General features: G+C 33.9%; 1 protein-coding gene across 1 annotated transcript in view; it reads right to left on the bottom strand.

The window, feature by feature from the left end:
• The window catches only part of LOC128991788 (bromodomain and WD repeat-containing protein 3-like), a 60465-nt gene extending 34991 nt beyond the window's left edge, over window positions 1-25474 (bottom strand). Inside the window, exons 1-6 of the mRNA XM_054414975.1 lie at window positions 25439-25474; window positions 24766-24883; window positions 3414-3472; window positions 2843-2872; window positions 2335-2394; window positions 1753-1903 (exon numbers count right to left, since the gene is read on the bottom strand). Of these exons, the coding sequence (XP_054270950.1) occupies window positions 1753-1903; window positions 2335-2394; window positions 2843-2872; window positions 3414-3472; window positions 24766-24883; window positions 25439-25474 (454 nt within the window). The remainder of the gene's footprint in view (window positions 1-1752; window positions 1904-2334; window positions 2395-2842; window positions 2873-3413; window positions 3473-24765; window positions 24884-25438) is intronic.
• Between the last annotated feature and the right edge of the window lie 703 nt (window positions 25475-26177).

Here is a 26177-nt window from a genome sequence, read left to right as displayed (position 1 = left end):
CCATAAGAATAACATGGGAATTTTAAATTTACAGTTTTTTGGAATTTTCTCCGTAACCTTTAGGCGCATAATAACGCTTCAATATACTAAATCATTTGTTTTTTTAAGCTCTACAAAATGGTTTGGAAAGAAATTGCTAAATTTTAAGTTTTTAGGGTCAAAAATGGGAAAAACCTATTTTTGCCCCATAAAACCCCCCATAAACCCCTGTTCCCATAGTCCGATCATGCTGGTTCGCGAACTCGTTCGAATAAACGTAGGTTTACACAATTGTACCAAATTTCATCAAAATCGGATGATTTTAGCGAATTTCCCATATAGGGAATATTAGCGAATTTCCCATATAGGGAATAAGCTATTACCGTAGTACTCATTGTAAGACCTGGACACGGGGCCGATTATTTTTTTCGTTTTGAGCTCCCTAGAGACCAATATACCATCCGTTCAAATTCATATATATATATATATTTATATATTTATATATTTATATATTTATATATTTATATATATATATATATATATATATGTGTCCGTTAGCACGATAACTCGAGCAAAAATGATCCGATTTTGATGAAATTTGGTACAAACGTGTAAACCTACGTTTATTCGAACGAGTTCGCGATCCAGCATGATCGGACCATGGGAACGGGGGTTTACGGGGGGTTTTATGGGGTAAAAATAGGTTTTTCCCATTTTTGACCCAAAAAACATAAAATTTAGCAATTTCTTTCCAAACCATTTTGTAGAGCTTAAAAAAACAAATAATTTAGTATATTGAAGCGTTATTATGCGCCTAATGGTTACGGGGAAAATTCCAAAAAATTGTAAATTTAAAATTCCCATGTTATTCTTATGGAGAATAAGTAAACTGTTGTAGTTTGCTTGTTTATGAACATATTTTGATCAAATTTGGAAAATGTTTTTATTTCTTACTAACTATTAAAATTTTACAAAAAAAAAGTTTTACCCTCCCTGATGCAGCAAACCTAAGTACTTGTTAAACTAATTCTATTTAGATAGGGAATAAATGTTATATTTTTAAATAGACATTTCAGTGTAAATCCAATCAGTCAAATGGAAATTCGCTTAGTCTGCAGGTTTGCTGCGGCGGGGGTATTTGCTCGAGTTATCGCGCTAACGGACACATATATAAATATATATATATATATATATATATGAATTTGAACGGATGGTGTTTTTGGTCTCTAGGGACCTCAAAACGAAAAAGTAAATCGGTCCCGGGTCCAGGTCTTTCCATGAGTACTACGGTAATAACTTATTCCCTATAGGGGAAATTCGCTAAAAGGCTGCTTTCAAAAACTACAATTTCTACCTATTTCCACACTCTCTGAAGAACATAATTTGATAACTGAAACACCTCGGTCATCATAGAGGAGTAAGTGCCTAATTTTTTTAACCATAGGTTTATGTTTCTATAAATACCTTAGTTCTCTGCAGTTCCAAATTATTGATAAATATGTCACGTTAGATGTACTTTAGGATTAAACACCATTCATAAAAAAGGTAATTAAAAAAGGTAAATAACTGCTTCATCGTCAATACAAACACACAAAAAAATTACACTAAAGATTACGAATAAGGTATGGTAAAATTAATAAAGATCTCTTTAAGAAGCCGACATGCCGTAGTCATGAGTAGGAACAGTGTCAGGGATTTCTTATCTGTACCTTATTCCTACCAAACTCTGAAATTATCGTTAACAAGTCATGTACAAAAGACAGACATAATTACCTTTGGCAGTTCTTAGAAGACTTTGACGTCCAGCTCCTAGTAATGTCGACAGTCCATTCACATTAGGCTTGATCTCACGGTCGAGGATCGGACCTATGCGACTGCAGATCTCTAGAAGATGGGTTGAACGAATGTGTGGATACTTCCGTTCCTGCAATGAAAGAGATTTTTTGGCTCAGTAAATTAAATTGATGTTAGAAACTTGGTTGTTGGTGTTACTAAGCTTTAAATTCAAAACAAATAATTATTTCGGGAAATGTAAAACCTTTGTTATTGTTCCATCTGTTTATCATAAACTTACACACAAATAGCTTGGAGAATGTAAGTAATCTAATTGCTTCAGTTGAGATTCCTTCTTCTTAAGATCAGGATGTCACCGAATTTATTTTTGATGAACTAAAGCACATAGCTAGAGTGAGTTGGTATTTTTGGAAAATTATCCACTTAGTTTACTAAAATTATGAGTTTATTATTTGTTTTAATTATTATTTAAGCTTAAATGTAATTCATCTACTGATCATCCAACAGACTATTAATAGGCTTAATGAAATCCTGAATAACTATCTAAATTGTGGTACTTACAAATTCACTTAATGATTGTTCATGTTCTTCTCCTTCCCAGTCGAGACGCTTCGGTAAAAGCTAAAAATCAAAAGAGAAATTGGTGAAACAGAGTATAATGTTGATGAGTTAATACACATTCGAAAATAGACAATGCATTAAAAATGATTTGTGGAGTTATTTTTTTTTTCAATATCACAAAAATCACTAACACATGGGTTTGGACTGCTTGCATTAAAAGCATTTGTGTTGCCGTACAATAAGGCCTACCTCTGTTTATAATCTACAGGCAGAGTTGGTAGTACCCTTGTGGAAGCATATACAATGAAGAAAACCAATTTTGAATGTGATTTACGCTTGGCCCCTACATAAGATATTTATATCCCTTTCTCACTTTCTGGTTTAGATTTGGTTACAAAAAGCTCAACCAATCTAAACATTTCATTGGGACTTAACATACAAAAGGCTACTTTGTTACATTTACCGATACCCAACTCCATAAAAAGTACAATAGCCTAATCACACTCACCTTTTTCTGAACTAGTTCTTGTTTTAAAATCTGAAACAATATAAAGATAATATAAAACATGTGATCTAATTAAACAGGTTAATAACTACAGTGCTATTAAAAAAGAATGGTGCAAAACTAACGGTTGCTATGTATGTTTCCATGACTTCAAACAGCTGATTGTTACAACAATGGAAAGGACGTGGTTATAAGTTTATTTTGACAAGGTTATGTTTTGTCTCAGTTTCATAATTGAGTACCATGAATCCTGTCAACAAATGGCTAATACAGACTTCGCTTTGATTCTCTCCACAGCGTTTGGCGGAGTTTGAGGTCGGCCCAATCCCTTCCCAGCATACAAACATCTAGTTGACTTGAACTGCCTAATCAAACTTATATAGCTACAACTTCTTGGTGACCGAGCGAGATGTTCACAATTTCGTCTCGAATCTAAAGTCACCAAGTATCGAATTAGATACCACAACTAACTGAGAGTTTTGTGGAATCAAGGATCCGGATTAGCCAATCAATGTTTTGAACGTTGAGTGGGTATAGAGTTAAATAAACTTATTCTAATAATGATGTTACTCACCCGAGCAGTCAAACTGCAAGGACCTGACTCCAAATACTTGGTGATCAAGAACAGTAGTTCTGAAAAAAAAGATGGCTGAAATAAATCTAACAATCACTTGAGGTACAACTAATTTTTCAAAATTTAAAAACAACGTAATCTAATTTTCTTATCTTTAGATGTTACAATAAGATTCTAAGTTAATTTTTGACAGAGTGTTTAGAAATTCCAAAATCTTGCATTTAGACACATATAGGTCTATGGGATTGCAGCTACACAAAATAGGAAAGAACTAAAAATTAGCTCTGAGGACCTTAATATTCAAATATTACATTAAATCCCTTAGGCTACAAAATTAAGTACAGTAAGCACTTAACTAAAGGAACTAAGAGAGAGAGAAACTGGCAGCTTAGCCAATATAACTTAAGTTTAATATGGTTTTAAGCAAAGGATACCTAAGGTAATGTTCCGAGATGAAAAGGTGCTAATTTACCATAAGTTAAGTTATAGAAATAAATCAGTGGCTCCCAGAGGAGAATGACAGAACTCATCCAATATCTCTAACTTATCATAAGAACAAAATACCCCCGCCGCAGCAAACCTGCCGACTAAACGAATTTCCATTTGTCTGAATTGATTTTCAATAAAATATATTTAAATAGCATTAGGTTTAACGAGTACCTAGGTTTGCTGCTACAAGGAAACTAATAAAGTGTGTTTTTAGTAAAATATTGGTAGCTTAGTATAAAATAAATCAAATATATCCATAAACAAGCAAACTACAACATTTTACAATACTCTCCATAAGAATAACATGAGAATTTTTAATTTTCTCCGTTACCAATAACCGTAAAAAAATACTTTTATATAGGCCTACTAAATAATTTGTTTTTTTAAGCTCTTGACAAAGGTCTAAAGGGAAATTTTGTGTTTTGAGGGTCAAAAGTGAGAAAAAATCAATTTTTACCCCATAAAACCCCCCGTAAAGCCCCGTTCCCATGGTCCGATCATGCTGGTTCGCGAACTCATTCAAGTTTATCTCGCTTTACACATTTGAACCAAATTTCACCAAAATCTGACAAAAATTAGGCCTACTCAAGTTATTGCGTTCACGGACGTGTAGGCCTATATATAAAAATTTGAACGAATGGTGTTTTTGGCCTATGGAGACATCAAAATGAAAAAGTAAATCGGTCCCGGGTCTAGGTCTTACCGTGCCACCTACGGTAATAGCTACTTCCCTATTGGGAAATTTGCCAAAAGTGTGTTTAACATTAAAGTTTGAACTAGGCCTAATTTTGTATTATGTTACGGGTACAGTTTCGCAGAGAACTAGCAATATATTATCTGATGAATAATAATTAATATCGATGGTTATCCAATTCAAATATCCATTAACTTACAAAATATTGTTTATTTTTTTGCCAATGTAAAGATCAAATTGATTTATGATTTATTTACGTTTGTATTCATATTTAATAAACAAAACTAACAATATTTAACCTAAAACTGTTTTTTTTTTTATTTTCAATAAGATGCTGTTGATATGGTAACCACATAGAAATTGAAGATTCATAGTTTCTTCCAATTTTATTCTTAAATATCTTAGAAAAAAACTAAGGATAAAATAAAGAAAAAGCGTTGATAATGTTTTGATGTTATTTTTAGCAAATAGGGATATTTTTCCATTTGAAAATGGCGACAGTATTTTTGGGAAAAATCAATAGCCTATGTTTTTAATACTCTGCGTTAATGCACTTAGCCCTTCTCCAGTTGAATTTTCTTACTCTTTATGAAATTAGCTTTACTGTGATATGCTACAATTAACGGTTTTTTTAAATAATAAAAATTTTAAAAAATTGATTTTTGAAAATTTTTAAATAGCAACATATGTCAAGCGGCATATCATTATATAGGTTTTTTAATTCTTAACTTTGTAATTTACAATTACAGTGTTTCGTATCTCTTTTAGTTTTTGTGTAAACAACAAAAAACTTAATGGCGCCATTTTGAAACGGAACAAGATAATTACAGTTAGACTCCCTCTTATCCGGACTCCTCGGGACCGAGGCCACTTCGGATAACGTTTTTTCCGGTTAAACCGACGTCCCAAAAACTTGTTAAAACGGACCGTTTAGATGCATACTGTATAAGCCAATAATGATTATTACGTACTTAGAAAAGTGATCAGTAGTCTCAAATCTTTACCACGAGAACAGTCGTTTCAGTACCGCCCACTTCCTGCCGATCTAGTCCGGTTAATCCGATGTGCTGATCAAAATTGTCCGGTTAAAGAGATGTCATTTCCGCCAAGTGTAGTCTGGTTAAACCGATGTCCGGTTAAAAGGTGTCCGGATAAGAGGGAGTCTACTGTAATTTCTGTTTTTGCCAAAATGTTCTTCTATTAAATACCTTTAAAACCACGGTGTATAACATGACATGTGCTTAAATTTGAAAATTACGAGATTCGAACTAGTGACCCTTAGTTTTTGGCACACCCTGTATCGTAAAAAAACTTAAAATATTTTTACATTATTCCTTGGGGTCAATTTAGCGGGAAATAATTTTATTTCATCCTTATACGTTAAGCTGTTTTTCCGTAATCAATTTGAGACACCTTACATGGGACACCCTGTATATATATATTTATATATATATATATATGTGTGTGTGTGTGTCCGTGAACGAGATAACTCAAGTAATTATTCTGCGATTTTGATTAAATTTGGTGTAAGGCAGGTTAAACTTGAATGAGTCCACGAACCAGCATGATCGGACCATAGGAACGGGGTTTTAAGTTACGAGGGGTTTTATAGGGTAAAAATAGGTTTTTCTAATTTTTTGAATCTCAAAACACAAAATTTTCCAATTTATCTCTCAACCTTTTTTTATGAGCTTAAATAAACAATTAATTTAGTATATCAAAGTGTTTTTGTACGTTTATTGGTAACAGAGAAACTCCATATAGCAGCAAACCTAGGTAATTGTTAAACCAATGTTGTATAAATAACTAAGATTAAATTGAAAATTAATTCAGACGAAGGGAAATTTGCTTAGTCCGCAGGTTTCCTGCAGCGGGGGCTACACTTTAGTTTACGTCCTACACTCATTTGAATGAATATCGATATATAGATTATTTGATAGATTATTCAATATATCGATTATTTCATTCGGTTACCAAACTTGATATATCGAATTAAATAATCGATATATTGATCGAGATATTCATTCGAATGAGTGTAGGACGTAAACTAAAGTGCAGCCCGGCGGGGGTATTATCTTATGGCATTAAATTCAATTTTACGATATTTCTATGGAACCAAATGGATATAGGCCTATTCATTATCATAGACAAATAGAATGAATATAGACTGTCAAAGGAAGGTTCCGGCACCCACCGCTAGGAGTGCTGTGTAGTTACAGCGCACACTGCTGCAGGCGAGGAGCGCAGGAGCCGTATGTGACCAGCAGAAGCTGCAGCAGTATGCGCCGTAACTACACGGCAAACCTAGCGGTGGACGCCAGAACTTATACTAACCCCAGCACAACTGACGGTCTATATTTATTCCATTTGTCTATGTTATTATTAATGCAATAATATATTGCAGGTTCTCTGCAGAACTGTACACTATGTTAAGTTGCTTTTTAGAAAAATACCTTAAGTTGGAACTTTACTTATTTCCCAAATAGGCCTAAGTTAACTTATTTTGAGTTAAGCACCGTAGCCTACAATAAGTAGTAAGTTATTTACAAATCCATCAATCCATGAGATTTAGGGAGATACAGTTCCACAGAGAACCTGTGAACTAACATAAGTTAAGTTAAATAGGCTAGGCCTGAGAAACGCATGAAATAAATTGAATTCTTTAACTTAACTTAGTAAACTTAACAGCCTAACAAACAATGTATTACTTAACATAAGAACAAAAGTTGTATTTTAAGTTGGCTCAATTTGTAAAAGATATAAATTTATCTTATAAAGACGCCAATTTGCGATTCCTCTCTTTTCACAAGTTAAGAAAAACGTAAATTTAGTTTAGGCCAACAAGTAACCTACCTTGCTTTAAAATCATTATTGTAAACAATATAAACTAGGCCTAGGCATATAATAACCTAAAAGCCAGGCACAATGTTCAAAAGAATGGTGTTGCGGTCTTCTTCTCGGAAAGACCCACAAAGAAAATCATTTAACCCTCCGAGTGTCCCTTGTTTTGGCCTTAATGTCTGCCTATTTTTTGCTCATTTGCAAGGTTTTATTAAAACTGATCTGAGAAGCTTGAAAACAATGTTAATTATACTGTTCTATATACCATTTTGTTTGGAAAATCATGGGCTTCAATATTATACATAAAACATAAGGAACATTTGTTTCAAAAAATTTTTTTAGGTAAAACAAAAATATTTTGGAAAATTAAAAAAAAAAAATAAGTTCGCGCTCAATGAAATTGTATAAATTAGGCTACAGGCCTATAAATATTTGAAAATAGCCACTTTGTTCTAAATTTTATGAGGATTACAAATATATAATAATATAAGGAAGTAGATTTGCAAATAAATAAGTTATGGGCAAAAAACAGATTTCAGTACATAGCGTTTAGCTAAGAATGCATAGCCTAACCATAGTTAGGAATCTGGCTGATAATTTACATCAATATCACTACCTACTTCTTCAGGATCATCAACCAGCCCTTCAAAATCACTTAAATCTTCTTATAATGCACCACGTATATCACTACTTTTGATTTTTAACACTAAAACAATGATAAACGTAATAAAACACATCAGTCATCGGTCCGAGGTTAACCAAGCTGTTAACAAATACGCACGTCAGCTGTCTGCTACAATATTTTCGGAACTAAAATGAAAAGCGCTTAGAGACAGACCTCCGGAGAAAGCCTTGAATCTGTCAAATAAAATGATACCTAACTCGATCCAGTTCAATCCGATTTTGTCAGTCATAGAGCCTTCGCCGTAAACAGTGTTTGTGAGTCGATGCATCAACACAAAACACTACACAAAGTGTGTTATGTGTCGATACATCGACAAATAACACTCGGAGGGTTAAGTTATTAGGCTACATTAACACCTCGAGTGCATAAACTTGCATGAACTTGCCGGTCACGAAGGACCGGCCACAAAAATTGTGTGCGGGCCAGCCCGGTCACCGGTGCTCGGCCAAGTCCCGCTCAAATGAATCAGTCACTGCGGCTCTTTCTAAAAGAATAGGCGGGAATTATTGCGTGTGCGTTACTAGCCTAACCTAATCTCTATTGTGTGTGTTTCGCCTGCCGTTCCCGTGGACCGGTGGCAGTCACCAGTAATCTGTAAATTTCTACTTAGGCTACAAATTTAATAACTGCACACTTATTGACGTACTTCTTTTGTGTTTTTTGACTGTTAGGCCTATATGACACTACAGTATCGTTTGTAATGTAGGTTTAGTTTTAGTGACTTTAAATTGAGCTTAGGGAATTGTTTTCAACCAGTTCCATGACGCAGTTGGAGCGTAAAAAACAATGAGAGGGAGGAAGAGCTTATAAATAATTGTAGGTAAATAATAAGTTACAGTAGGCCTACCTAGTGTGTTTTAGTGTGTTTGTTTTACATGTTTGCGTTGGTGACCGGCGATTTTGGACACAAATTTTTGGAGGAAGATGCTCAAAACACCATTTCTGACCTGGATAGGCCTACCAATGCAAGGTAGGTACTTACTTACTTATGGGAACAAAAGATAAGATTTAACACGTTAGCTGCCAAGGCTATTTTTGGGGGGGATTGTTGCATTGCCAACTATATGCTCACCTAATATTTTAGTTATATGATGTTATTTATACTTATCTAGGTTAGTTATAATGTTATCTGTCCAAATACCTAAAAGAAAATGGCGGAAAAAGTGTCACCCCGATCGTGGTGACAGTGATTGTTTTCAGTCAAACTTTGCTGGAAAAAATCACTGTCACCCTGATCGGGGTGGCACTGAATTTCGATCATTTGGGATGTATTTCATTTTGTTCGGTTGGCAGTAGCGGCATTTGGTGTGTGAAGACAACAACACCTGCTTATTACTCGACTGTGTTATGTTTACTTCTTCTTGTGTTATACTTTTTAGCTATTTATAGCCTAGTTTTCGTGTCGGTTTTCATAGTGTGTTGTGGCTTTTGTCCAATATGAGTGACAATCTTGGTGATGAAGATATCAAACGTTTTTTGGGTTTACCAATGTCAAGTGAACTAGATTTTGGAGATCTGAGTGATGGTTTTTTGGGAGGTAGTGCTAAAGACAGTGATGAGTCAGACAGGGACGACGAAATGGACATCGACCCTGACTTTCAACCTACCCTCCTGTCAATGTCAGAGAGCGAGCACAGCAACAATGGTCATGTTTTTATTCATTATTATACATATATTTAGTTTTTTTTAGCAATGTAATATTGTTTACAGTTTGACATAAAAGATTTAAAAAATATGTTTGTTTTCTTTCTTATCTGTTTTTCATCAGTATAACCCAAATACTTACTTTTATGTTTTGGTTAAGGACATAATTTCAGTCATAAGATACAAAAACCCCGTATAAAATATAAACACCCCCGTCGCAGCAAGCCTGCATACTAAGCGAATTTCCATTTACCCGGCTTGATTTCTACTAAAATATTCCCTATAAATTTACAGATTTATTTCCTATTTAAATAACATTAATTTTAGTGAGTAGTTAGGTTTGCTGCTACGGGGAAGATGTTGAGGTGTGTTTTTTCAATTGAAATATTGATAGCTTAGTATGAAATAAGCCAAATTGCCAAATTTGATTAAAATATATCCATAAACAAGCAAACTAGAACAGTTTATTTATTCTCCATAAAAATAACATGGGAATTTTAAATTTACAATTTTTTAAATTTTCTCCGTAGTCAATGAACATTCAAAAAAACTTCAATATACTAAATTAATTGCTTTTTTAAGCTCTTCAAAATGGTCTAGAGAGAAATTTAGAAATTTAAAGTTTTTAGGGTCAAAAATGAGAAAAACCCATTTTTACCCCATAAAACGTCCCATAAACCCCTGATCCCATGGTCCGATTATGCTGGTTTGCGAACTCGTTCAAATAAATGTAGGTTTACACGTTTGTACCAAATTTCATCAAAATCGGATCAATTTTGCTCGAGTTATCGCGCTAACGGACACATATATAAATATATATATATATGAATTTGAACGGATGGTGTTTTTGGCCTCTGGGGACCTCAAAACGAAAAAGTAAATCGGTCCCGGGTCTAGGTCTTACCATGAGACCTACGGTAATAGCTTATTCCCTATATGGGAAATTCGCTAACACCAACTGAATAAGATAAACGTTACGTCATTTTATGGTACATATTTCAATAAAGAGTAGATAAAATTGTTGAAAAAAAATAGCGTCACCCCGATCGGGGTGACAACATTTCAGTACTTTGTGACGTAAGTTTGGGCATGTTATAAACATCAGAATGCAATATAACATTGATATCTAGTTAGCTTGGAGTATGTATTTATAAGCCACAATGTTTGACTGCCATTGAACATCAAAGACTGTCAAATAGCGGCAAAGAAAAAACCCTTACAAATTACAACTGTCGCCCCGATCGGGGTGACAGTGCTCACATACGAGCCAACTGGTGGCACCCCGATCGGGGTGACGTGGCAGCTAACGTGTTAATGCAAAAATGACTGCACTTTACTTTAGGAGCTACACTGATTTGAATGAAAATATTGATTATTCGATTGTTTCATTCGATATATCGTTTTAACCTTACCTAGGCCCTGGGGAAGCACCCACTGATATTTTCACCGCACCCAATGTGATTACTTATAAATGTCTGTGAAACTGCCAATAAACCAACATTAAGCTATGACGTCACCGTCAGATCAGTAGATCAAGAAGGCCGTGGCATCAAAACTTCCTAACCTCAATTTCATGTATCAAAACGTCCTAACCTCAAACACATGTTTCACGTGTCAAAACTTCCTAACCTCAAAAACATTTTATGTTTAAATCATACGTTTTGAGCAGTTTTAAAGTGTTTGTTTTACTAATGTACCATTTATATGTGACTGAGGTGTCTAAATAAAGTATATTAACCACAAATAACACTTGTTTCTATACCATAATTGTATCACGCAATGTACTCCCACGTGCGAAGATAGTATAAAAACGTGAGCTAGTAAAAACAAAAATCTTCAAAAACGGTTTATAAGATTTTGATAATTTTTATGTAGTATAATTATAAGTACTTAAGCAACCTGAGAAATAAATTGGATTCCCATACCATGGTTATGATGGAATCTATAAGTGGTAGAAGTTGTGCCTGTTCATTTCAAGGCAACTGATTTGCCGATTTAGTTAAAAATGTATATCTCAAAAATCGTTTAAACGATTTTAATGATTTTTATGTAGTATGATCATAATGTCTTAAGCTACCTGTGAAATAAATTGCATTGCCATACCATTCTTATGACGGTTTCTATAAGAGGTAGAAGTTGGGCCTGTCATTCCTAGGTTACTGATTGGCCGATATAGTTAAAAATTTATATCTCAAAAACCGTTTACAAGATTTTAATGATTTTTATGTAGTATGATCATAATGTCTTAAGCTAACTGAGAAATAAATTGCATTTCCATACCATGCTTATGATGGAATCTATAAGTGGTAGAAGTTGTGCCTGTTCATTTCAAGGCAACTGATCTGCCGATTTAGTTAAAAATGTATATCTCAAAAATCGTTTAAACAATTTTAATGATTTTTATGTAGTATGATCATCATGTTTTAAGCTACCTGAGAAATAAATTGCATTCCCATACCATTGTAATGATGGTTTCTATAAGAGGTAGAAGTTGGGCCTGTTCATTTCTAGGCTACTGACTTGCCGATTCAGTTAAAATTGTATATCTCAAAAATCGTTTAAACGATTTTAATCATTTTTATGTAGTATGATCATAATGTCTTAAGCTACCTGTAAAATAAATTGCATTCCCATACCATTCTTATGACTGTTTCTATAAGAGGTAGAAGTTGGGCCTGTTCATTCCTAGGTTACTGATTGGCCGATATAGTTAAAAATTTATAACTCGAAAACCGTTTACAAGATTTTTATGATTTTTATGTAGTAGGATCATAATGTCTTACTCTAACTGAGAAATAAATTGCATTTCCATACCATGGTTATGATGGAATCTATAAGTGGTAGAAATTATGCCTGTTCATTTCAAGGCATCTGATCTGCCGATTTAGTTAAAAATGTATATCTCAAAAATCGTTTAAACAATTTTAATGATTTTTATGTAGTATGATCATCATGTTTAAAGCTACCTGAGAAATAAATTGCATTCCCATACCATTGTTATGATGGTTTCTATAAGAGGTAGAAGTTGGGCCTGTCCATTTCTAGGCTACTGACTTGCCGATTCAGTTAAAATTATATATCTCAAAAATCGTTTAAACGATTTTAATCATTTTTATGTAGTATGATCATAATGTCTTAAGCTACCTGTAAAATAAATTGCATTCCCATACCATTCTTATGACGGTTTCTATAAGAGGTAGAAGTTGGGCCTGTTCATTCCTAGGTTACTGATTGGCCGATATAGTTAAAGATTTATATCTCGAAAACAGTTTACAAGATTTTAATGATTTTTATGTAGGAGAAATAAATTGCATTCCCATACCATGCTTATGATGGTTTCTATAAGTGGTAGAAGTAGTGCCTGTTCATTTCAAGGCAACTGATTTGCCGATTTAGTTAAAAATGTATATCTCAAAAATCGTTTAAACAATTTTAATGATTTTTATGTAGTATGATCATCATGTTTTAAGCTACCTGAGAAATAAATTGCATTCCCATACCATTGTTATGATGGTTTCTATAAGAGGTAGAAGTTAGGCCTGTTCATTACTAGGTTACTGATTGGCCGATTCAGTTAAAAATTTATATCTCAAAAATCGTTTAAACGATTTTGATAATTTTTATGTAGTATGATTATAATGTCTTAAGCTACCTGTAAAATAAATTGCATTCCCATACCATTCTTATGACGGTTTCTATAAGAGGTAGAAGTTGGGCCTGTTCATTCCTAGGTTACTGATTGGCCGATATAGTTAAAAATTTATATCTCGAAAACCGTTTACAAGATTTTAATGATTTTTATGTAGTATAATCATAATGTCTTACTCTAACTGAGAAATAAATCGCATTTCCATACCATGGTTATGATGGAATCTATAAGTGGTAGAAGTTGTGCCTGTTCATTTCAAGGCATCTGATCTGCCGATTTAGTTAAAAATGTATATCTCAAAAATCGTTTAAACAATTTTATTGATTTTTATGTAGTATGATCATCATGTTTTAAGCTACCTGAGAAATAAATTGCAATCCCATACCATGGTTATGATGGTTTCCATAAGAGATAGAAGTTGTGCCTGTTCGTTTCTAGGCTACTGATTTACCCATTCAGTAAAAATATGTATCTCGATATACGTTTACACAATTTTAATATTTTATATAGTATGATGATAATGTTTTAAGCTACCTGTGAAATAAATTGCAATTCCATACCATTGTTATGATGGTTTCCATAAGAGGTAGAATTTGTGCCTGTTCGTGTCTAGGCTACTGATTTAACCATTCATTAAAAAATTTGTATCTCGATATACGTTTACACAATTTTGATAAATTTTATATAGTATGATCATTATGTCTTAAGCTACCTGTGAAATAAATTGCATTCCCATACCATGGTTATGGTGGTTTGTATAAGAGGTAGAAGTTGGGCTAGTTCATTTCTATGCTATACTGATTTGACGAATTAGTTAAAAACTTATATCTCAAAAACCGTTTACACCATATTGATGAATCTTATGTGGTATGATCATAATGTCATAAACTACCTGTGAAATAAATTGCATTACCATACCATGGTTATGATGGGTTCTACAACAGGTAGAAGTTGGGCTAGTTCATTTCTGGGCTATACTAATTTGACGAATTAGTTAAAAATTTATATCTCAAAAACCGTTTACACCATATTGATGAATCTTATGTGGTATGATCATAATGTCATAACCTACCTGTGAAATAAATTGCATTACCATACCATGGTTATGATGGGTTCTACAACAGGTAGAAGTTGGGCTAGTTCATTTCTAGGCTATACTGATTTGACGAATTAGTTAAAAATTTATATCTCAAAAACCGTTTACACCATATTGATGAATCTTATGTGGTATGATCATAATGTCATAAACTACCTGTGAAATAAATTGCATTACCATACCATGGTTATGATGGGTTCTACAACAGGTAGAAGTTGGGCTAGTTCATTTCTAGGCTATACTGATTTGACGAATTAGTAAAAAATTTATATCTCAAAAACCAAGGAGCATTGTTGAACCTAGAGTCACAGACATTGATCATTTAGAGATAACAGGGTTTGATAATGCAAAACTTTGTGAATTTGATGATTCTCAATCTGAAAATAATGGGGTTGTTAATTCAAAAGTAATCGAATATGATGACTCTCAATTTGTAATTAATGGGGATGCTAAGCTGTGTCAACTAGATCAATCTCAATGTGAAATGAATAATGCCTATAAAGTTACATGTGCACAGCGAGACAACTGTGAATATACAACGTCCAAGCGCACTAGCTCAGTTTGTGTAAAGTTAGATATTTTTTCAAACAACTCAAAAACTGACAAACAGCAAAGGATTTTCTTGTGTACACACTACATGACCACGTTTTTTATTCCTCTATCAGTGTGGTCACAATTAGTAGATGATAAAGGTAAATTAATAACAAAAATTTATCCCAAAGTAATATCTGATTGTTTGTTTTCTGTAAGTAAGGGCTGCATTTTTTAAATGAACAATGTTAACTATTGTAAACACCCCTCAAAGAAGCTGATGTCTATATATTGTTATTGTGGCCATAATTATGTTACCACATTTAGGTTAGATTGTTGCAATAATGAAGAATCAAATTCCATTAAAGTAGATGTTTACACTAATGTGAGTGAATGTATACACCCTAGAAAAAACACAAGAGAATTAAGTGGAGTTGCTAGAGATGTAATGAAGGAAAAACTCATGCAAACAAGTGCATCTATTATTAGATTGGAGAGTGTCAAGAAGTGTGATGTTGAGGGAGTGCAATTAAACAATATACAAGATGCAAAATCTTATAGTGTTTTAAGGCTTGCTAAATGAGAGGAATTAGCTAAGGATGATTTACATAAAGATTGCCTAACTGATTTGTTTTTAATGAGAGACCAACAAAGTGACCCTGAAAGTAGGTATTTGCAACATGTAACACATCCCTTTGAACCTATTATTTATAGCAAAGATGTTTTAAATGTTGCCTACTTAGCTAAACAAAAAACTAAGCAATTAAAACATGATTTTGTGCTTCATCTGGATGCAACTGGCAAGGTTGTACGTCCAGTTGATCAATGTAATGGTAAAAGAGTGTTATATTATAGTATCGTATTCCAAACGAATGGTTACATTTTACCATTGTCTGAATATATTACTTGCAAACATAATGCAATTTCTATTGGAGGTTGGCTATTAAAACTAAAAGATTTTCTTATTCGAGAAAATAAGTGGCCTCTTGCTCAAAGAGTCGTTGTGGACTTTAGCTGGGCCCTAATCGAAGCTGTCATTGTGCAATGGAACAAAATGGACCTAACTTCATACTTAATCCACTGCCACAACTATGTACATAACAAAGCCAGTGTACAACCGGTCACAGTTACTGTACATGTCTGCTGTTGCCATTTCGTGAAAATATGTGTAATATATATGCAGCAACATTAAATTTGCAGTCAAGGGAACGAAAATCAATTAAACAGTTAGCTTTACAAATACTTTGTTTTATCATAAACTGTACTTCATATGAAAAGATTAAAACAATATTAAGTCACACCTTCACTATACTAATGACCTTCAACAACAACTCAGAGGTTCAATATGCTTTAGGTATTTTAAACTTTGAATGCACTGTTGAGGAAAACACATTTGAAACAGATTTTGATAGTGAAAATGTATGTACAGATGAAATGTTTCATGATACAAGTTGTACAACTTATAAAAAAAAGTCCATTCTTTTACGAAATTTGTCAAACAAGGGCTGAATTGTTTTCTATGCATAGGTTAGTTGTAAAGTTCTCTAAATGATGAAAACAAAGAAGATATAGACCTTTGTCCTATATCTGAAGAAAGTAGCCCTGACATCTCAAATATAGACTGTAGGCCTAATAAGAATCCGTTTTACTGCCCGAAATTAGCAATTCTCATTGCTAAGAGATTTGTAGCTTTTTTACCACTGTGGTCTGCCATTATGTTAAAAAGCAAAGTTAATGTTACAGCATTAAAGAGATTAAGCAATGCCCCGGTTGAAAGTTGGTTTGGTATGGTTAAAAATGTAATTTTAAAGGGACAAACTAATCTCAGAGCTAACAGGTTTATTAGGATGGTAAGAAGGGTTATTGAGGCCCGTTGCAAAGAAATCACACTAAACATACCTAAGGAAGGTTGCTGTGTTCGTAAACCGAGGAATAATGTGGTTAAAAGACATTTGAAATTGAGTACTAAATCTAAGAAAAATTCTAAAGCACAGACAGTACCTGAAACAATAAAACTGGAATGCTTTTGCTGTCAGATGAAGACATGGATGTTGTCGAGGAGTCTTGGGAAAAACCCTCTAAGATAACTCGCCCAAGCTATTTCCAATCTAAGTACTTGCAAAATCATGTTCAAAAACCTTACGTTATGACACATGAACACCAATTAACGATAACAAATCTGATTTTAGATAATGGCTTGATTTCTGACCCTAACTATTATACTCAATTACCACAGAGGAAAAATTACATTGTTTGTTCCATCGAAGGTCGGAACAACTCAAAGTGTTGCTTGTACATTAATGATATTGAACTGTTACGGGGCAAATCTTTGCTGGACAACTCTGTCATAGAGGCTGTAGGGCTTATACTCATGGGAAAAGACAACCATAACAGTTCAATAGTTCATGACAATGTTGCAACATTAAGTCTTGTCCAAGGAGAAAATATCAAACCTAACCACTGGTTGCTTACAAAATCAATTGCAGATATTTCTGTTGCAGAACAGCTATTTTTCCCATTGAACATTGATAACGTGCACTGGGTTTTAGGCTATGCAAACGTGAAGGACCATACATTTTACCTTATTGATCCTTCATCAGATTTTGTCAATCCTAACAGAAAAAAGTATATATTTAACAACTTTCTAAAATTTTACTCAAACATAACCAACACTGACTTTGATGACATAGTCAAATCATGGCAACATGGCCATTTAAGACATCCTGTTCAAACTGACAGTTACAATTGTGGTGTATTCATTTTGTATTTCATAGAACAATTAAAAACAAATGGTTCAATAGACTTGATGTTTGATTCAGATCAACATAGAATATTGTTATTCAAAAAGCTCCTTAGCTATTCAGGCTATATGGTTAATACATGTTACATTTTGCAATGGACAATTTCCCGACTCACCAAGAAACCAAAATGACTTTTGCGTTGAATGTACTGCTTGTAAAAGGTGGTTTCACACTAGTAAGAAAGGTGGTGGAAATTGCTTACCACCGATGTGCCAAGTTCTACTCAAGTGTTAGAACACATAGATTTCTTTTGTATTTTATGCAGGTACTACCAAACTAAATATTTACAACAACAAAAATAAGAGTAATAGGTTGCCTTCATTCACTGTCTCTAATAGTCTTTAAAAAGTATAGGCTGTAAAATTTATATTTAAATATAACAGTGATTATCATTATTACATTACAAACCACATGAGAACACTGTTAAATTCTTACTAATATTTACTAAAATCATCCTCAAGGTTTTCACATCTAACATTGGCCTACAGTCTAAAAATGACCCAGTGGTAAATTTATGGCGAGGTAAGGAGCAGCTATAAGGGGAGGAGGCTGCAATAAAAAAATTAATATTGTCAATGTAACATATAATTAATAGCCTAAACAAAATGATAAACAATTCTTAAAAATATATTACCTTACTTAAGATAAAATGACCCAGTGGTAAAAATTATGGCGAGGTAAAGAGCAGCTATAAGGGGAGGAGGAGGCTGCAATAAAAAAAATAAATAGTCAATGTAACATTCAATGTAAAGTCTAAAGAAAAAGAAAAAAATGACCCAGTGGTAAAATTATGGTGCCAAATTTGAAATATTTTTTTTTATCTGAAAAATCGGTAGCACAGTAAGGTGCAGGCCTAACTTCTACCACATACAGAAACCATCGTAAGCATTGAATGGGTTCTACCTGTTATAGAACCCATCATAATCATGGTATGGGAATGCAATTTATTTCACAGGTAGCTTATGACATTATGATCATACCACATAAGATTCATCAATATGGTGTAAACGGTTTTTGAGATATAAGTTTTTAACTAATTCGTCAAATAAGTATAGCATAGAAATGAACTAGCCCAACTTCTACCTCTTATACAAACCACCATAACCATGGTATGGGAATGCAATTTATTTCACAGGTAGCTTAAAACATTATGATCATACTATATAAAATTTATCAAAATTGTGTAAACGTATATCGAGATACAAATTTTTTAATGAATGGTTAAATCAGTAGCCTAGACACGAACAGGCACAAATTCTACCTCTTATGGAAACCATCATAACAATGGTATGGAATTGCAATTTATTTCACAGGTAGCTTAAAACATTATCATCATACTATATAAAATATTAAAATTGTGTAAACGTATATCGAGATACATATTTTTACTGAATGGGTAAATCAGTAGCCTAGAAACGAACAGGCACAACTTCTATCTCTTATGGAAACCATCATAACCATGGTATGGGATTGCAATTTATTTCTCAGGTAGCTTAAAACATGATGATCATACTACATAAAAATCATTAAAATCGTTTAAACGATTTTAGAGATATACATTTTTAACTACATCGGCAGATCAGTTGCCTTGAAATGAACAGGCACAACTTCTACCACTTATAGATTCCATCATAAGCATGGTATGGAAATGCAATTTATTTCTCAGTTAGCTTAAGACATTATGATCATACTACATAAAAATCATTAAAATTTTGTAAACGGTTTTCGAGATATAATTTTTTAACTATATCGGCCAATCAGTAACCTAGGAATGAACAGGCCCAACTTCTACCTCTTATAGAAACCGTCATAAGAATGGTATGGGAATGCAATTTATTTCATAGGTAGCTTAAGTCATTATGATCATACTATGTAAAAATTATCAAAATTGTGTAAAAGATTTATTATATATAATATTTTAACTAAATCGGCAAATCAGTAACCTAGGAATTAACAGGCCAAAATTCTACCTCTTATAAAAACCATCATAACCATGGTATGGGAATGCAATTAATTTCACATGTAGCGTAAGAAATTATGATCATACTACATAAAAATAATTAAAATCGTTTAAACGATTTTTGAGATATACAATTTTAAATGAATCTGTAAGTCAGTAGCCTAGAAATGAACAGGCCCAACTTCTACCTCTTATAGAAACCATCATAACAATGGTATGGGAATGCAATTTATTTCTCAGGTAGCTTAAAACATGATGATCATACTACATAAAAATCATTAAAATCGTTTAAACGATTTTAGAGATATACATTTTTAACTACATCGGCAGATCAGTTGCCTTGAAATGAACAGGCACAACTTCTACCACTTATAGATTCCATCATAAGCATGGTATGGAAATGCAATTTATTTCTCAGTTAGCTTAAGACATTATGATCATACTACATAAAAATCATTAAAATCTTGTAAACGGTTTTCGAGATATACATTTTTAACTATATCGGCCAATCAGTAACCTAGGAATGAACAGGCCCAACTTCTACCTCTTATAGAAACCGTCATAAGAATGGTATGGGAATGCAATTTATTTCATAGGTAGCTTTAGTCATTATAATCATACTATGTAAAAATTATCAAAATTGTGTAAAAGATTTAGTATATATAATATTTTAACTAAATCGGCAAATCAGTAACCTAGGAATTAACAGGCCAAAATTCTACCTCTTATAGAAACCATCATAACCATGGTATGGGAATGCAATTAATTTCACATGTAGCGTAAGAAATTATGATCATACTATATAAAAATTATTAAAATCGTGTAAACGATTTTTGAGATATATAATATTTTTACTTAATCGGCAAGTCAGTAGCCTAGGTATGAACACGCCCAACTTCTACCTCTTATAGAAACCATCATAACCACGGTATGGGGATGCAAATTATGTCTCAGGTACCTTAAGACATTATGATCATACTACATAAAAATAATTAAAATCGTTTAAACGATTTTTGAGATATACAATTTTAACTGAATCTGTAAGTCAGTAGCCTAGAAATGAACAGGCCCAACTTCTACCTCTTATAGAAACCATCATAAGCATGGTATGGGAATGCAATTTATTTATGAGTTAGCTTAAGACATTATGATCATACTACATACAAATCAATAAAGTCGTGTAAACGATTTTTGAGATATACATTTTTAACTGAATCGGCAAGTCAGTAGCCTAGAAATGAACAGGTCCAAATTCTGCATCTTATAGATTCCATCATAACCATGGTATGGGAATGCAGTTTATTTCTCATGTAGCTTAAGTATTTATAATCATACTACATAAAAATCATCAAAATCGTATAAACCGTTTTTGAAGAATATTGTTTTTACTAGCTTAGGTTTATACTATCTTTGCACGTGGGAGTACATTGCGTGATACAATTAATGGTATAGAAGCAAGTATTATTAGTGGTTATTAGACTTTATTAATCACCTCAGTTACATAAAAATTGTATTTTTGTACAAAAAACACTCTGAAAATGCTTAAAAGTCATATGTTTTAAATTTTATAGTGAAAAATACATTTTGAGGTTAGGAAGTTTTTCAGCCACGGCCTTCTTGATCTACTGATCTGACGCTGACGTCATAGCTTAATGTTGGTTTATTGGCAGTTTTACATCCATTACTTATAAATAGCTTGGCCTAGGCTATCAATTGAAAATGTCATCCGGTGATAGGTCTATAGGGCCTACGTAAGTTAAGTTATTGTATGTAAGACTTAAGTTTACCGAATACTTAACATTACAAGATAGCCTAGTAACTCCAACAAAACATGCCCAAATCACATATAAACACCACATAAACACTAAAAATAAATAAATATTGTCAATTCCCTCCCTTGCCTCATTGACAGCAGAGGAAATAACGTCAGTGAAAGATTAAATAAAACAGGTAGGCCTATCTTATAAAGGTATATTATGGTTAGGCCTAGAATCCTATCGGTGCTTTATTCATAAAGGAATTAAAACTGGTTTTGCAGTTCCTAGTAAGGAGCTAGGCCTAGGCTACAACATCCTTTAATTTGCTAGGATAATATAATTTGCATGTTAGGTGGCCAAGTTGGATTATAGGCCTATTTGAACCTTAGACTTCTAATTTTGAAACTCAAAGTCAAAGAAAGAATGCCTTTTTGATATGACCTAAAAACTATTTAGCCTAAGCTTACCTGTATCTAAAGAGGATGGTTGTGAATTGCTCTCTTCCATTTTGTTTAACCTAAACCATTTTATGAATATAAAAATTATCAATTTACTCCATCAAGAGTAAGGTGTGTAACAAACCCTTATTTTGTGTTGAACATCACTTTCAGCAAAGATGAACTGGCACAAGGCCCATGTCAATTTTACAGCGATATATTATCAACAATGGGTAAAAAGGTCTACGCAAATAAGACTAACCAATCAACTTTTAAAGTATCATTTTAAATAATGGATTACAATTTAATTAAGATAATATTTTCTCGTAATAGGTAAACAGATCATTTGACAACAACCGAACAACCATTACTCCCGTTCTTCTATGCAAATCATTGCTGCTGCTGCAGTTTCCATTTCCAATAATAACAAGTAACAAGTCAACCTTTTCAGCCGTTCATCCATCCTTTTAACATCATTGGTTAGGCCTATATGGGTTGCAGTTAGCTACAGGTAGACAGCAAATATTAAAAACTAAATGTAAATACCCCCGCCGCAGCAAACCTGCCGACTAAGCGAATTTCCATTTGTCTGAATTGATTTTCAGTTAAATATATTTTAATAACATTAGGTTTAACGAGTACCTAGGTTTGCTGCTACAAGGAAACTAATAAAGTGTGTTTTTGAGTAAAATATTGATAGCTTAGTAGAAAATAAATAAATTTGCCAAGTTTGATCAAAATATATTCATAAACAAGCAAACTACAACATTTGACAATATTCTCCATAAGAATAACATGGGAATTTTAAATTTACAATTTTTTTAATTTTCTCCGTTACTAATAATCGAACAAAAATACTTTCATATACTAAATTATTTGTTTTTTTAAGCTCTTTAAAATGGTCTAAAGAGAAATTGGGAAATTTTGTGTTTTGAGGGTCAAAAGTGAGAAAAACCAATTTTTACCCCATAAAACCCCTTGTAAAGCCCCGTTCCCATGGTCCGATCATGCTGGTTCGCGAACTCATTCAAGTGTATCCCGCTTTACACCTTTAAACCAAATTTCATCAAAATCGGACAAAAATTACTCAAGTTATCGCGTTCACGGACGTATATATATATATATATATATATATATATATATATATATATATACATATATAAAAATTTGAACGAATAGTGTTTTTGGCCTCTGGGGACATCAAAATGAAAAATTAAATCGGTCCCGGGTCTAGGTCTTACTGTGCCACCTACGGTAATAGCTACTTCCCTATAGGGAAATTCGCTAAAAAGGTGTTACATCAATGATTAATTAGCCAAGGACTTTATAATCAATGATCTTAAGGTTTATTTTATCTATTAACTAGCTAGCCCGACAGACGTCGTCCTGTCCTAATGTGGTTTTATGTCAAATGCTCGTTCATTTTCAAGATGAGCTCGTTCGCTTGACTTGTTTTCCTCCCTTCCCATAGCATTTTGGGATTGTGTATACCTTAATCTAATCGTCATAAACAGTTTCCACACTCCGGACAGCTCGCCTTGGCTACTTCCTTCACAACTTCCTACGTTGCAGACCTGTTTTCCTCCCTTCCCATAGCATTTTAGGATTGCAGATACCTAAATCTAATTGTCATTAACAGTTTCCACACTCATCCAGACTGCTCACCTTTACAACTTCCTTCACCATTTCCTACGTCACGGATCTCAAGCTAGTGTCGTCTTTTGATTATATTTATGATCCATACCGTTTCTATTCTAATATCTGTGGAACAATGCTATCAGCTATTTCTTTATCTACTGCATTCAAAAGTCAACAGCTGATGTCTTTGTTTATGTGTCAAATACTGCTTCCATAAGGATTACATTGAAACTTTGAGACCTAGTGGGGCGGATTCCTGAGAGAATTCTTTAACGCCTTATAGATGCTTTGGCACTCGCCGATATGGTCTTTATCACCATGCAAAATTTGAAAACGATTGATTCAGCCGTCTAGGAGGAGTTTGCGTATTACGAAATGCATAAGAGTCGACGTATAAGAGCTTCGCTCGCTCCGCTCAATTAATTAGGTGGCCGTAATGTAAACATGGGTAGGAAGGGAGTATCATAAATAAAACATAGTCCCGTAGTATCAATGAGGTCTCACTACTTGGCAGATAAATAAGAAATTATAGGTAAGTTACGAATAATAATTGCTAATCGTTTTCAGTGTTTCGTGGACAGTTTAATTTATTAATTTAAATTAAAAATATATTTATTGATCTTCAAACAGACACTTCCAAAATAAAACAAAATTAATACTATGGGCTGTGATTTACAAGAATATATCGGTTGACCCACGAAGATGTTTCTATTTTTCATCCATGTTTACATGCAGTAGTACGTTAATATTGCATAGCCTACAAGGTGACGTGTCAAAGTACCGCCCTGACAACCTGTTACCAAATTAAGAGTAAGTAACGCAGTAAGGTAGCTGGTTATCGAAAGTGGTAGTGGCACTTTGAGGGAAATGTGCACGTCATGCCACCTCTCGGCAGGTTGTTGGGGTGGCATCTTGCACGGCCGCCTTTAACTCCAGGCTGCGGCCTTCGAAGTGGTAACGTCGCAAGTGGTGTTGTAACAGCTGTTTTGTTTGGAAGCAGCTAATGGTATTTTTTATTTACGAAAGATAGGTTACTGTAGTTAAAGGCGGCCGTGCATCTTGCCACCAGTCTGCGTGGTGGCGGATTGTCAGGAGCGTACACAACAATACAACCCACTACACTACTGTACCTCCGGAATAAGGCACCCTAAGATTCATTAGTCGACATACCTTACCTCCGTTCCGCCACCCCGGCCCCGCCGCCCTCGGTGACCGCCCGGTCCGCCCACCCCCTGCCTGGGGCCGGCCCTGAGGGAGAATCAAAGAGTGACTGATCAATAAATCATGGGAAATAAATAATTGGCTATCTATAGTGACCCATTGAGGAACTGACGAAGCATCACACCCTGGTTTCACTAGCTGGAAAAAGTTAAAGATGCTGATCTTTCTCTATTGTTTCTAATCATTAGTGGGGATATGGATATAATACCTACTGCACAAGCTTCAATTCCATGTCCCTACATGCACCAGATCTCAGGATGTTTTGTTCAAAAGAAACAGCATCTCACCATTTTCCTGATTTTAAATTATATGCTACCTTCGGAGTAGCCACAGAGAAGTAAGGTACATAGGTACAGTAACATTCAAGGGTACTCTTTAGGTTGTGTCTAGCACTATAATCGCTGGTGTCTAGGGCAAAGTTCAACGACGCCCCCTCGCCATCATTTACAACGCTTGCGGTGGAGGAAAAGGCCCTCTGCAATAGTAGTTTTTTTACAGTGCTTCCCGCTCTGGCTCTTTCTTGCCTGTCACAAGTATATAAAGTGCACAATTTTCCCAAATGCAAGATTTCTCTGTCTGTACCTTACATCTCTGTGGAGTAGCATGATTGCACGCCATGAAGCTGGCAAATCACTTCATAGCACTTCTTTACCTTTTTCTTCCAATATATTGCTCTTTAGGAGGTATAAGTTAAACTTTGAATGATCTATAGCCAAGAAATGGACTTGAACTGGTTCACCGAACCCTTCTAGACAATCTTCTTCTTTTTTCTTGATCTCTTACTAACTGGTCAGATTATTATGAAACTTAGTACTAGATCCACAGTATCTCGAGAGGGGTTATGATTTTTTTTTGGAAATTTTTGTTTTTATGCTGATTTTCCCATAAAACCACAGAAAGTCACATAAAAAAAGTACAAACAATATTGATAAAAATTTAGAATGCTCCTTTTAACTCTTAACAAAATGGTACATCCCCCAATGCTGTAAAAATTATAGTTCAAAAGTTGTTTCAACTTTTGTTATTTTCCCCATAAAATATCAGAAGCCTTCCACCCCATGATAAGGGTTGTTGACAAACTAATCGGGGAAAGCATGTGTCAGATTGCTGATACCGTTATTTTATTTTAATATTTGTTTAAATTTGGCTAATATTGTATTCATTCAAGTGTAAGTATATGAGTGAATCCCATTACCTATTATTCTGGACCATTTGCAACACATCCATTGCCTCAGATTTGTTGAAGTGATTCCACCAAAGATCTAGTTATTTCTCACATACATAACAGCACATCTCAAATGCAGACTTTCTGTTTTGTAAA

The sequence above is a fragment of the Macrosteles quadrilineatus genome, unplaced genomic scaffold (assembly GCF_028750875.1).
Source record: "Macrosteles quadrilineatus isolate MER2022 unplaced genomic scaffold, UCM_ALF_1.0 Scaffold_4__1_contigs__length_99947679, whole genome shotgun sequence".
Lineage (NCBI taxonomy): Eukaryota > Metazoa > Arthropoda > Insecta > Hemiptera > Cicadellidae > Macrosteles > Macrosteles quadrilineatus.
The sequence above is the reverse complement of the archived record's forward strand: the minus strand, read 5'-3'. Positions and strand labels throughout refer to the sequence as shown.